This window comes from Pseudorca crassidens, chromosome 14 (genome assembly GCF_039906515.1).
Source record: "Pseudorca crassidens isolate mPseCra1 chromosome 14, mPseCra1.hap1, whole genome shotgun sequence".
Classification (NCBI taxonomy): domain Eukaryota; kingdom Metazoa; phylum Chordata; class Mammalia; order Artiodactyla; family Delphinidae; genus Pseudorca; species Pseudorca crassidens.
The window spans coordinates 38379362-38394178 of NC_090309.1; the positions used below are offsets into that span (position 1 = coordinate 38379362).

Below are 14817 nucleotides of genomic sequence, written 5' to 3' on the forward strand. Positions count from 1 at the left end.
ATTAGAACATAGTCTCATAAGGTATAAAGTCCATACACATATTATATACATTCTTCAAATTTGCTAATCACAGTATAATCTGGCAAAGACATTTTTTCAAGTTCGTAGTTTTATTTTTATAGTTGTATAGAATTGATAACAAGGTGTCTTCCAAATTTGCATTTTGAAAGATTTTAATTATCTGTGGCAACAACTCTTTAAATTCTTGACAATTTAACGTTTATAGAAAATTCAAAGCTATCGTATTTTATTTAAAGAAAAATAATACTGTTTTTCTCTATGGCTCACTCTCCTTACAACAATTAAACATCAGAATTAGAACAGTATTTTCTTGGATTAATTTGTAATCTTACAATATATTTTTGGAGAAAAACAGGTAGAACCTCAATGGAAATCAGCTCTTAAATGGGGGCATTAATCCAAAGCACAAATATTCATAATGTGTATAGTTCAAATTCCTTTTCTCTACTAAAGTAGCCAACTTCTGACTTTAGATGGCTATGACTATGACTTTAATACCTAATTTCTTTTAATTCCTTTTCTTTGCATAGTTTTGGTTCAGTCATAATTATCATTCATGGTCAAGGAAGAGGTAATAAACAGCAACCTATTACTTTATTTGGAATAATGTGAAACTTAAAAAATTTAGTACATCAAAAAAAAATTTAGTACATCATTTTTGGGTCTCTTTGTGACCTTTATATTTTGATACAGCAAATTTTAAACTTTTTTCTGTAATTTTAGGCAAAGATTTTTCTTGAAGTCTACAATTCAGTGATTTTTTTTTAGTATATTCACAAGTTTGTGAACCATCAACACTAGCTAATTCCAGAACATTTTCATCACCCAAGGTTTTAAGAGGATTAAACAAAAATTCTTAACTTAATAGATACAATTGAAATGTATAAGCGATAATGAAAGATTTTTACCTCATACTGATAGGACATAATAGAACAGAGTTCATAACTGCATTTGAACTGGTTACAAATCAACGTATTCTCAAAAAACAGACAAAATTAATTAAATGAACGCTGAATTGGCAGTCAAGACTGTTAATCCTTCTTCCACTAATAATAAGCAATGCAAAACTGAACAGGTCACTTAAAACCATTACATGATATTTAAGAACTCTGAAGTCAGACAGACCTAGTTCCATTACTTGAGTAACTTGTGAGCAAGCTACTCAAACTCTTTAAGCCTCAGTTTCCTTATTTATAATATGGGGATAAAAATAGATCAACTCTCATAAAGATATTGTAAAGATTAAGTGAAAGAGAGTAATGTAGTGAGCACCAGATAAATGTTAACTATTAATATATTTTTAAAAATCTCTCAATTTCCTCATTTTTTAAATGAAGGGAGATCATCTTTAAAATCCCACTCACTGGGAAGCAGCCGCATAGCACAGGGAGATCAGCTCGGTGCTTTGTGACCACCTAGAGGGGTGGGGTAGGGAAGGTGGGAGGGAGACGCAAGAGGGAGGAGATATGGGGATATATGTATATGTATAGCTGATTCACTTTGTTATAAAGCAGAAACTAACACACCATTGTAAAGCAATTATACTCCAATAAAGATGTTAAAAAAATCCCACTCACTGTAAACTTTTCAAATACTTAGAGTAGATCATCTTAAAGTTCCCACTAGCTCTAAATTCTGTGATTATACAGTCCTTTAGGGATTCCAATCAGCTACACAGTGAAAAACTGCTCTGGTCTTAAGAGTACATAAACACAAAATTTTTTTCTGATTAAAATGCAATTCATATTCATCATAGAAATTTTAGAAAATATATAAAAGTAAAAAGAGGAAAAATAAAAGCATGACCCTCCTTGATTTCAAACTATATCACTATTACAAAGCTATAATATATATGCCGGTATGATACTGGCATAAAAACAGACACATAGATCAGTGGAACAGAACAGAGAGCCCAGAAACAAACCCATACATATATGGTCAATTAATTTACAACAAAGGAGTAAAAAAATATACAATGGGGAAATGGTGTTGGGCAAACTGTATAGCCACATGCATTGTAATATTATCTACCTACAAAAAAGGATTAAATCTTGCCACTTGTGACAACATAGATGGATCCTGAGGGCATTATGCTAAAAGAAATGAGTCAGAGAAAGATAAATACCCTACGATCTCACTTATACGTGGAATCTAAAAAACAACCCGCCCTGCCCACCCCCCCCAAAAATCCCTGAAACCAAGCTCACAGATACAGAGAACAGACTGGTGTTTGCTGGAGGCTGGGGGTGGGCTAAATGGGTAAAGGCGTCAAAATGAGTATGTCATGGGAATATAACATACAACATGGTAAATATAGTTAATAACACTGTATTGCATATTTGAAGGTTGCTAAGAGAGTAGATCTCCAAAGTTCTAATCACAAGGAAAATAAAAACTTTTGCAACTATGTATGGTAACTGATATTAACTTGGCTTATTGTGCTGAACATTTTGCAATAGATACAAATATTGAATCATTATGTTGTACACCTGAAAATAATACAATACATGAATTACAACTCAATTTTAAAAAAAGAAATATTTTTTAAAAATTAGCAATCCCAGCACCCAGGGATAATCATTGTAGAATCATGCTTTTTTCCACTTAATAGTCTAAATATTATGAGCATTTTCTCATATCCTTAAATATTTCTTTGAAAACATGATTTTAAACTGTCTACCTAGCATTCTATTAATATGAACATATCATACTTTAATTTGTCTTACATTATTGGATATTTAGGCTGTTTATAATTTTTTACTATCATAAACAATGCTTTTGTGAACATCTTTATATGTAAATTCTTGTATACAGTTCTTATTATCTCCTTAGGAAAAATTCCTGGAGAATCTAATGGGGTAAACACTGTTAAGGGACTTAATGTAATTGTTGATTATTTTACATCTGGGCTATAATTATTTTTAGTGCTGTTATGGCCAAAACCAAAGAGATATTGTGAGCATAAAGTTCAGGGGCACAGACTTTGAAGTCAGACAAGGCTGGTTTTGAATTCAAACTTTTAACATTTATTATATGACCTTAAGGCAACTCTGTAGATCTTGGTTCTCCCATATATATATAATAGGCACCAACAACTCACCTCATGGGTTGTAAAGTCTGAGATATGTGTAAGATATATAATGGTCATCACATGTATCAGCCACTCAAATGGGCAACATTCTGACTTGTTAAGTCTATACAGTCACATTAAATGATCAAATTTCCTCTAATCAGAGGCTATTAATTATTAGACTCTTTTATGAGTCTTTTAGACTCAAAAAAGAGTCTAATTAGACTCTTTTATGAGTCTTTTATGAGTTTCTAAGAAAGAACACTGTCAGTTAAACTCTAACATATTATTATAAGTAACATCTTGATTTCAGAGAAGTTAAAATGTAAAAAATGTATGTCTTAGAATCAATAAAATACAGTATACAAAAGAAAAATAAAATTTAGCTACAATAAAAAACTTACCAAGTATTAACACCTATACTACAATTTTCGGTACCAGGCAATGAACACTTTTGCCAAAAATTTTTTAAAATTTACCCTAAGCAAAATTCTAACCAGTAAACCAATTGCCAACAAACAAACACATATGGAGTTGTAAATAGATGCTGCTTCTATCATCCTGTGGATTTACTGTACATCACTTAAATCACCTGAACAGAATCACAGCACGACACAGTTTTAGAGTTTAAAGGGCTCTCAGAGATTATTTCATCTAACATACTTAGAAAATAAGATTTAAAGAATTTAAATGGCTAATTAACATGTTACACTGGTAATTACTGGAGCCAAGATGAGAGCCAAGATGAGAATCCAGGTTTACTGAGTCCTAGTTCAGAGCATTTTTAATTTTTAAACACTAATCAATTTCCAGATTTAACTGAACATTTTTACCTTAAAAATCTGGTTTACGAGAAAAATCTGTATTGATATTCAAATTTAGGCTCACCAAATTCTGCAAATGTCAGTCACTGTATGTTTAATGATTATCTACTCTGTAGGGACACTATGATACTCTGAAAGTTTAGGTACTTAGAACATTAGATTTGAGATTTCTGATTAGGAGAACAGGGGCTTGCTTTGTTAGCTATTATATTTCTTTGATTCTAAGATGCACATTTTAATACCTCTGAAAACAAAATTGATGACATTTTATATCTCTGTCATATAGGTGGTAGTTAAGACATAGTCATCAGTACCTACATATGCATGTGCTTGATAATTCTGGTGGCAAGACTATAATTCCTTGATGTTTCATTTAACAACCCCTTGAGTACTATTTGAAATGCAACAGAACTCCAGGTTATTGTCTGAAAATCTTTTCTTAGGAGCTACCAGAAAGGTTAAGAAAGTGCTACTGGGACTTCCCTGGTGGCACAATGGTTAAGAATCCGCCTGTCAATGCCGGGGACACGGGTTCAAGCCCTGGTCCAGAAAGATCCCACATGCCGCGGGGCAACTAAGCTATGCACCACAACTACTGAGCCTGCGAGCCACAACTACTGAGCCCACATGCCACAACTACTGAAGCCCACGTGCCTACCCATGCTCTGCAACGAGAAGCCACTGCAATGAGAAGCCCATGCATCACAATGAAGAGTAGCCCCCACTCGCCGCAACTAGAGAAAGCCTGCATGCAGCAACAAAAACCCAACACAGCCAAAAATAATTTTAAAAAAAATTAAAAGAAAGTGCCATTATCAGTGAGTATTACTGAGAAGAAAATCTGGGAGACAACTGTGAAGAAATGCTGTAATTCAGAGGTTCTCAACCTTTCTGGTCTCAGAATCCCTTTATATGCTTAAAAATTGAGGATCCCCAAAAGCTTTAGCTTATGTGGGCTACATCTATAGATATTTGTCATTTTGGAAATTAAATGGAAAATTTTTTTAAGTATTTACTTATTCATTCCTTTAAAATAGCTATAATAAACCCATTAGATGTTAACATATTCTAATAAAAATAACTACACTAAAAAACAAAACTGAGAAGAACAGCACTATTTTACATTTTTTGCAAATCAATCTTTAATATCTACCTTAATTGAAGGCAGCTATATACTCATATCTACTTCTGTATTCAGTCTCTTGAGATATCACAAACCATGTAGCCTCCAGAAAACACCATTGTACACTTGTGACAGAATGAAAGTGCAAAAGGTAAACAAAGTTCTAGTATTGTTATGAAAATAGTTTCAACTTTGGGGACTCTCGGAAAGAGTCTTGGAGGGCCTGAGAGGTCCCCAGATCATACTTTGAGAACCACTGTTGTAACATCAGGCTTTTGATGGCACAGAGGACAATACTATGTGGAAAAACAGGAACACCGACAACTCTATATCACAAAGTGATTCATAAGAGTTAGTCTAAACTCTAATTCTAAATTGATTATACCTTAACCAATTTATTTTGCTAAAAAATTCCTTTTTATGTATACATAAGAGCATTATATGATTAAAAAATCCATGCCTAAATAAGTCTAAAAGAACTCTTTCACTAGGTATAAAATAAAAATTCTATGTGATAAGAAAACCATGTATCATAATTTATTGGCAGTGTTTTTCTTTCTTTGTTGTACATAAAATAATGGTATATCTTATCACTGATGGCACCATAGATTCAATTAAATCCATGCCATATTCCCCACATGGGGAGAAATTTCGATGTTACTGGGATTTTTAACCACAAATAATGATGGGACTAAAATTACCAACTGCAATGCAACTAAAGTATTTGAAGAAAATGCTGTAAATGGTAAATATTTTAATTTGGCATTATACATTTCCAGAATGATATGCTTACAAAATGGAATACTGAAATAGCTTTGACTTATTCTGTAAAATATTTTTATAGGTTAATAACATTTTGATTTGAAAAGTTGACATTCTTTATTCTTCAATCTTGAAATTGGGATTTATTTATAGGCTTAAAATATTATAAACTTTAAATGAAGAGCAGGTTTTTCTAAAATGGGAAATTATACTTCACCTTTAATCATTTGTAAAGTAGTCTATGAATACAAAAAAAAAAACAACAAAAAAGAATAACTATTTACTACATATATGTATTCATCATTCTAACTCACTTACCTGGACTGTTTTTGCAGAATGATTTGCATGATTTAAGATGGTTCTATCAGCATCTGAATCAGACTCTGTCTGCCTCAGGGAATTACGTTTTTTCTTGGCAAGGTCTGCATCTCTATTGTACGAATATCCAAGTTTAGAAGTGGGAGATAAACTTGGTTTTTTCACAGGTGATTCAGGATCTGATCTGCATTCTAAGGGTCTGGAATTCTCTAATTTTTCTTGCTCCAAGTTACTACTGATGTCTATATCCTGAAGCTTTTGCTCATCGGTCTCCTCACAAATAAAGGGTGGAGACACATCCTTCTTATCACTATTGTATAAGTCACTTAATTCTAAAGTCTCCGTTTTCAATAGTCTCTTCTTGCCTAACAAAACTTGTGTGTGGTTTGAATCTGTACTGTAACATATTCCAGGGTCATCGGATCCTGAAGTCCTTCCAGAGCTCTGCTGGGACTTTTGGGGTTCTGTGTCACTTTTAGTCCTGCGACAGTAAGGGGAGGCTGTGCTTGGACTGAGATGATCATCAGGAGTCTGGTGTTCACTTTCTGACTCTCCAACCCCACTATCATTTACAAATACAGAGTCGTCCTGGGATAGGAAGTCTACCCCTCCGCTGGTAGGCTGCTGCAGCTGAGGCTCCCGTTTCAGATCACTAAGCTCTGCATAGAATTTTTCCTGATCAACAGAACTATTTGTATCTGTTTCATAGTTTCCAACTTTATATGTGCTTTTACTGCTATTTTCTTCTATTTGAACAACATTTAACTCTTGCCCACTGAAATGTGCCCTAATTTGATAGAGATAGGTCATAACAGTCAGTTTGTCAGGAATTGCTAATAAAACCATATCAGAAGGTTCCAATAACCGGGAAATTCCTATGCTGGCAAATCCATCATATGCCTTCAGAGGAAAGAAAAACAGAAGATATATTGAAGAGTTCAGACAATCCATACATTTTAACTTTTTTAAAGAAACTTAAAACATCATCACATTTTAAAAACAGCAAAATAACAGATGTTAACTAGACTTACTGTGGTGAGCATTTCACAATGTATACAAATATCAAATCATTATGTTGTACACTTGAGACTGAGGTACTGTTATATGGCAATTACACCTCAAAAAAGAGTTAAAAATAAAACACAATTCAGTTACCATTTTAAAAAAACAAGCAAAATTTTAATGGCTTTTTGTTGCTATTGGAGGGTACATTATGTTACTGACATTATGCCACTGACATTATGCCACATGAACAGAGCAACATTCCAAGTTGGAAATTTGTAAAAGTTTGGTAGATCCAAGAGTAAAACATTTTTATTAGTTAATAACAATTGAAATGTTCTTCTCCAATAAAGAAAACAAGCAAAAATGAGAGTTAAAACAAACAAACAAAAAAACTTAGAATAGACTTTGTGATAAAGAACTAGGGTATAAAGAAATAATAATTCATCTGGAGCTTTATTATTCCTATTAACCCCTCTTTTCAGTGGTCATGTAATTGCAGTGATTTGTGAAGATAAAGTACAGGTAGATATCCCAAAAGAACTAACTCCTAGATTGCCTGGTATAAAATATAAGTAAGTGCTATTTAAGTCTAGAAACATAGAAACATTTTTAAAACGCCCAATTAAGATTGATTTTCATAATGAGAAGAGTGACTTCATTTTCACTTCATCCATTTTGGAAAGAAGGAAATGTTTTGAGTAGTACAACCTAGTTTAGAATGTGAGGCTGCATTGTATAACTTTTGTTAGCCTTTAAATGACTGTGGCACATCAGGTTTTTCTAGTTTTGAAGAATCAAAGCTGTTTCTCAATTTACAATTAATTATTACTATCCTGAACTAACCCTTGAAAACAGCATTGTGTTGCTAGGAAGCATTAAAAATATGGCTAAACATTTAGATATACTCTTGGAAAAACTAAGGACCCTCTAGTTATATTCTTGCTTTGGGATATAAAATGTCTCATCTTTGTAACAACCCAGATATAGGATCACAACTCAAAGTTTTTCTAAAAAGCAAGTTTAGGAAATTATGTAACAATTCAGAAGGAATCAGTCTTTTGCATATACATGTTACAGTGCATTTCTACCTTTGAATTTAATTCTTGTATTCTTCCTGTAGTTTAATAAATGTTATGGAATAAGAAAGAAAATGAAAAATAAATTGTGATATTAAAACCTCTTCAATTTTCACAGCACTATGCTTTATAGTATAGGTACCTCAAAATATTTACTTGAGAGAATGGCTCAGTTGGTGTGCATGTTTCGGCCTGTTTGTTATTTTACATGTTTTAGGAAAATTAAAGTCATTTTCTTCCTCATGAGTCCTGACAACTTGATTGACAGACATCAATTGTAGACCATCAGGAAAAGCACCACAGGCAGTATTCTAAACATTTCCCAATTATCTAAAACACTGACATATTGGTTAAGATCAGATGTCACAGGTAAATACCATTTTTATTCAGCACTTTTTACAGACCTGGGAAAATGATTAGCTTACTTGTGGGGAATCTCCTGCTGGTATTTTGTTTCATGTAGCAATTCATTTTATGCACACTAATTGCACTAAAAGAAATTTAAAAACAAACCAGATTTCTTGTAAGCGAGGTCAAGACTTTATAAAGGAATTTTCCCATAGGTTAACCTCTTCTGCGATAATCAATTACCTACTGTCTTTTTAGCTGCGTGTGGAGAAAAAAGAGGTCTTTAAAAGAAAATAGTCTTATTCATTGCTAGATGTTATTTAATTGGTAAGGAGTCACTGCCAGTTATGTTATGCATCTGCATGGAACTTAAGACACAGGCATTGTTTCTTGTACTGTTTTAAGTCCAATTAAGGGCAGATGGGGTTACCCGGAAGAACTGTGTAAAGCCGGAAATAAGTCTGTAGGTAGCAAATGATACTCAATGTAGATATCAGGTAAGAAGTTGTGGGACTTCCCTGGTAGTCCAGTGGTTAACACTCCATGCTCCCAATGCAGGGGCCTAGGTTTGGTCTCTGGTCAGGGAACTAGATTCTGCATGCCGCAACTAAAGATTCCATGTGCCTCAATTAAGACCCGGAACAGCCAAATAAATAAATAAATGTTAAAAAAAAAAAAAAAGAAGTTGCAAAGTGATGAAAAGGAAAGTATAACAACAATTATGTATTGACTTGTGCAATGAATGGGATCATCTAAATTAAAATCCTTTCAAAAAGCTATAATTGGGACTTCCCTGGTGGCACAGTGGTTAAGAATCCACCTGCCAATGCAGGGGACACAAGTTCGAACCCTGGTCCGGGAAGATCCCACATGCCGCAGAGTAACTAAGCCCATGTGCCACAACTACTGAGCCTGCACTCTAGAGCCCGTGAGCCACAACTACTGAAGCCCATGTACCACAACAACTGAAGCCCGTGTGCCTAGAGCCCAGGCTCTGCAACAAGAGAAGCCACCACAATAAGTCCATGCACCACAACGAAGAGTAGTCCCTGCTGGCCACAACTAGAGAAGGCCCGCATGCACCAGCGAAGACCCAAGGCAGCCAGAAATAAATAAGTAAATTTATTTAAAAAAAAAAAAAGCTAGGGCTCCCCTGGTGGCACAGTGGTTGAGAGTCCGCCTGCCGATGCAGGGGACATGGGTTCGTGCCCTGGTCCGGGAAGATCCCACATACCGCGGAGCGGCTGGGCCCGTGAGCCATGGCCGCTGTGCCTGCGCGTCCGGAGCCTGTGCTCCGCAATGGGAGAGGCCACAACAGTGAGAGGCCCACGTACCGCAAAAAAAAAAAAAAAAAGCTATAATCGTCTGCCCTTTAAGATTTAATTGAGAAAAAATTTTAATGAGATATATTTCTCTTTGTAATAATATGTAAATCCAAGGTATGTTCATCATTATTAAATTTCTGAAGAAAATAATGTAAAGAAGTATAACTTAAGCCCTAATGAGATTCCTCATACTCTTTAAAAATATATAGCTAGGTAAAATAAAAAATGTTTGCTTTTCAAAATTTTAAACAGTAACTTGAAAGCTTCACTTTATAAAAAATAATAATGGTTTATTTTATAATGCTCTTGTCTGCATTTAAATTTGCTTATTCAAATGCAAGAAAATGCAGGTAAAGAACTGTCATATCTAAAGATACAGTTGTCTCTTGGTATCCATGGGGGACTAATTCCAACACCCCCTGCAGATATCAAATCTGGGGATGCTCAAGTCCCTTATGTAAAATGGTAGAATACAGCCAGCCCTCTGTATCTGTGGGTTCCACATCCATGGATACAGAGGGCCAACTGTATAACTTAATTGACGAAAAATAAGGCATTTTGCTTTGACAGACACAGGCTCTTCAAAATCATACAAGAAATAATTCAAGAGAATGCCTTATTTTGAAGCATGATTTCTATAAAGAAAATTATACTGATTTTTAAAGATTATCTTTTTTAATAGCATATTTCAATTAAAAAAACTGACTGCTTTTAAATGTTTTTCTCTGGGGCCAGCATCATGCATTTGCAAAGAAACAAGAATTCTTTAATGGAAATATAAATTTTTGGTTTTAGAGAGCAATAAAAGTAAAAAAAAAGTTGATTTAAATTCTCATCTGTTAATTGAACTTTTATCAAGGTTCCCTTTATAGTCTTTTTCTCACTGGTGGTTTTAACTATTTAAATAAAGTAAATTAAAAACTTTAGCCTAGACTAGAGGTTATTAATGACTTTGGCCCATGAATTCTTTTGGCAATGAATCCCTTCTCAGAATAATGTTATGATATGTATAAAATACACATGATTACTCTTTTGACAAAATTCAGCACACAGTTTTGATAAAAACTCTCCAGAAAGTGTGCATAGAGGGAACCTACCTCAACATAATAAAGGCAATATATGACAAACCTACACCTAACATCATACTCAATGGTGAAAAGCTGAAAGCATGTCCTCTAAGATCAGGAACAAGACAAGGAGGTCCACTGTTGCCACTTTTATTCAACATAGTTTTGGAAGTCCTAGCTACAGCAATCAGAGAAGAAAAATAAATAAAAGGAATCCAAATTGGAAAAGAAGAAGTTAAACTGTCATTGTTTGCAGATGACATGATACCGTACACAGAAGATCCTAAAGATGCCACCAGAAAACTACTAGAGCTCATCAATGAATATGGTAAAGTTGCAGGTTACAAAATTAATACACAGAAATCTGTTGCATTTCTATACACTAACAACAAAAGATCAGAAAGAGAAATTCAAGAAACAATCCCATTTACCATCCCATCAAAAAGAATAGATTACCTAGGAATAAACCTACCTAAGGAGACAAGAGACCTGTACTCTGAAAACTGTAAGACTCTGATGAAAGAAATCGAAGAAGGCACTAACAGATGGAAAGATATACCATGTTCATGGATTGGAAGAATCAATATTGTCAAAATGACTATACTACCCAAGGCAATCTACAGATTCAATGCAATCCTTAACAAATTACCAATGGCATTTTCCACAGAACTAGAACAGAAAATCTTAAACTTTGTATGGAGACACAAAAGACCCCAAATAGCCAAAGCAATATTGAGAAAGAAAAACGGAGCTGGAGGAGTCAGGCTGACTTCAGACTATACTACAAAGCTACAGTCATCAAAACAGTATGGTACTGGCACAAAAAAAGAAATATAGATAAGTGGAACAGGACAGAAAGCCCAGAAATAAACCCACGCACCTATGGTCAATTAATCTACGACAAATGAGGCAAGACTACACAAGGTGGAAAGACAGTCTCTTCAACAAATAGTGCTGGGAAAATTGGACAGCTACATGTAAAAAATTGAAATTAAATCATTCTTTAACACCATACACAAAAATAAGCTCAAAATGGATTAAAGACCTAGATGTGAGACTGGACACTATAAATCTCCTAGAGGAACACATAGGCAGAACACTCTCTAACATAAATCACATCAATATCTTTTTCGATCTGTCTCCCAGAATAATGGAAATAAAAACAAACATAAACAAATGGGACCTAATTAAACACAAAGCTTTTGCACAGCAAAGGAAACCATAAACAAAATGAAAAGACAACCCACAAATTAGGAGAAAATATTTGCAAATGATGTGACCAACAAGTCTCCAAAATTGAAAAACAGCCCATGAGGCTTCATATTATCAAAACAAACAACCCAATCAAAAAATGGGCAGAAGACATAAATAGACATTTCACCAAAGAAGACATGCAGATGGCCCAGAGGCACATGAAAAGATGTTCAACATTGCTAATTATTAGAGAAATGCAAATCAAAACTACAATGAGATATCACCTCACACCAGTCAAAACGGCTATCATCAAAAAATCCACAAATGATAAAATCTGGAGAGGGTGTGGAGAGAAGGGAACCCTCCTACACTGCTGGTGGGAATGTAAATTGGTACAGCCACTATGGAGAACAGTATGGAAGTTCCTTAAAAAACTAAAAATAGAGCTACCATATGACCCTGCAATCCCACTCCTGGGCATATATCCAGAGAAAAACATGGTCCGAAAGAATACATGCACCCCAGTGTTCATTGTAGCACTGTTTACAATAGCTGAGACATGGAAGCAACCTTTATCTATTCCATCGACAAAGGAATGGATAAAGAAGATGTGGTATACATATACAATGGAATATTACTGAGCCATTAAAAAGAATGAAATAATGCCATTTGCAGCAACATGGATGGACCTAGAGATTGTCATACTGAGTGAAGTAAGTCAGACAGAGAAAGAGAAATATCATATGATATCCCTTATATGGGAATCTAAAAAGAAATGATACAAATGAACTTATTTACAAAACGGAAACAGACTCACAGACTTAGAGAATGAATTTATGGTTACCAGGGGGGAAGGATGAGGGGAAGGGATAGTTAGGGAGTTGGGGAACAACATGTACACACTGCTATATTTAAAATGGATAACCAACAAGGACCTATTGTATAGTACAGGGAACTCTGCTCAATGTTATGTGGCAGCCTGGATGGGAGGGGAGTTTGGGGGAGAACGGATACATGTGTACGTATGGTTGAGCCCCTCTGCTGTGCACCTGAAACTATCACAACATTGTTAATCGGCTATACTCCAATATAAAATAAAAAGTTAAAAAAATACATATGGTGCTTCCCTGGTGGCGCAGTGGTTGAGAGTCCACCTGCCGATGCAGGGGACACAGGTTCATGCCCTGGTCCAGGAACATCCCACATGCTGTGGAGCGGCTGGGCCCGTGAGCCATGGCCGCTGAGCCTGCGTGTCCGGAGCCTGTGCTCCGCAGCAGGAGAGGCCACAACAGTGAGAGGCCCGCATACCGAAAAAAAACAACAAAAAAACAAAAAAAACCCCATATGATTACAAAAGAAACCAATTATTGAAAAATAAGTATTTGAAAATATTAGGAAGATGGAATTTGAGAAACAAATGTGCTTCTTATGGATGTACAAACTGCTACAATTATGAAGAAGTGATGAGCTTGAAAGGTAGCTGTAGATATTTGCAACTGTAAAGTGATATGAAAATATCTGAGATTCTAAAGGTGAAAAAGTCTCAGGCATGGCTAATACTACAGTGGTTTGTTGTTTAAATTGATAATTGAAGAAAATGCTAAATTTCAGTTAAAGAAATGAGAAAATAATTTTTTTTTTCCCCTAGCCATGATCAAGGATCCCCTGAACTCTATCCATAGCTCCCAGGTTAAGAACTCTTGCTCTAAGACAACACTTTTCAGTTGAAGAATTCAATTCAGCAGGAAAAAAAGCATTAAATGAGTACCTGCTGTATGCTGAGATAGGTGCTTCCTCCTTTTTTATGTTGTGGTGCACACAGAAAATTGTAATATCGTGCTGCATTTTGGGATACATAGTTAAGTCAGCCTGCAGCCACAGTCAGCTGGCCCAGAGGGCTCTAGCAACTCAGGCCTGTGCAGCTACCCTGAGGGCTGAAGGATCAGTATCTTCCCCACATCAATTGGGAAGCTCTGACCTCAGTACATTAATTATGTGGAAAAAACTGCACAGTTTACCAGAAAAAGGGGGAAAAAATGGGGAAAGAAAGAAAAAAAAAAAGAACCAATGTTCAATCTTTTTGCCTCTGGGAACATATGGATTTTTTTTTTTTGCATACCCATCAGGCTCCTGCTTTCATCCCCTCCCAACAGGTTTTTCTAAACTCATGGCACAACAGTTTGGATTGTACTTTTTAAAAGCTAAATCTTGCTAAGAACTAAATAAAAGCAACATGCTTTAACAAACATTTAACAGTTTATGAAGTTCATACATATTATTATAATCTGATGCCAGTCTGGCACTTGTGATTTTTAAAGGCCATGACAAACTAGAGTAAACCATGCATCCTACTGGAACTTCAGGAAACAGACTACCTTCTGTGAGCTATAGTTAGGACCTCACAAAACAACCTCACTTTCCCCAAATTAATAAAAGCCTGCAGAGAAGCCAAAATTGACAGGAAACAGATTACCTTCTGTGAGCTATAGTTAGGACCTCACAAAACCACCTCACTTTCCCCAAATTAATAAATGCCTGAGGAGAAGCCAAAATTGACACTATGTATTTTTTTTCTTTGGCAATTCTTACCTTTTTGTTGTTCTCTTTAATGTCTTGAGGATTCAGAGACTTGTAGTCACTGAGGGAGAAAATGGCACAGTAGGTACATACAGTAATTGATAAAA

General features: G+C 35.1%; 1 protein-coding gene across 8 annotated transcripts in view; it reads right to left on the minus strand.

The window, feature by feature from the left end:
* Positions 1 to 14817, minus strand: part of EHBP1 (EH domain binding protein 1) — a 344818-nt gene that overhangs the window by 88824 nt on the left and 241177 nt on the right. For 7 of the 8 annotated variants that reach the window (XM_067704925.1, XM_067704931.1, XM_067704927.1 and 4 more), the window contains 2 exons: positions 14723 to 14771; positions 6119 to 7018 (listed from right to left, as the gene is read on the minus strand). In XM_067704925.1, the coding sequence (XP_067561026.1) occupies positions 6119 to 7018; positions 14723 to 14771 (949 nt within the window). The remainder of the gene's footprint in view (positions 1 to 6118; positions 7019 to 14722; positions 14772 to 14817) is intronic. The other variant, XM_067704932.1, reaches the window with a different exon arrangement.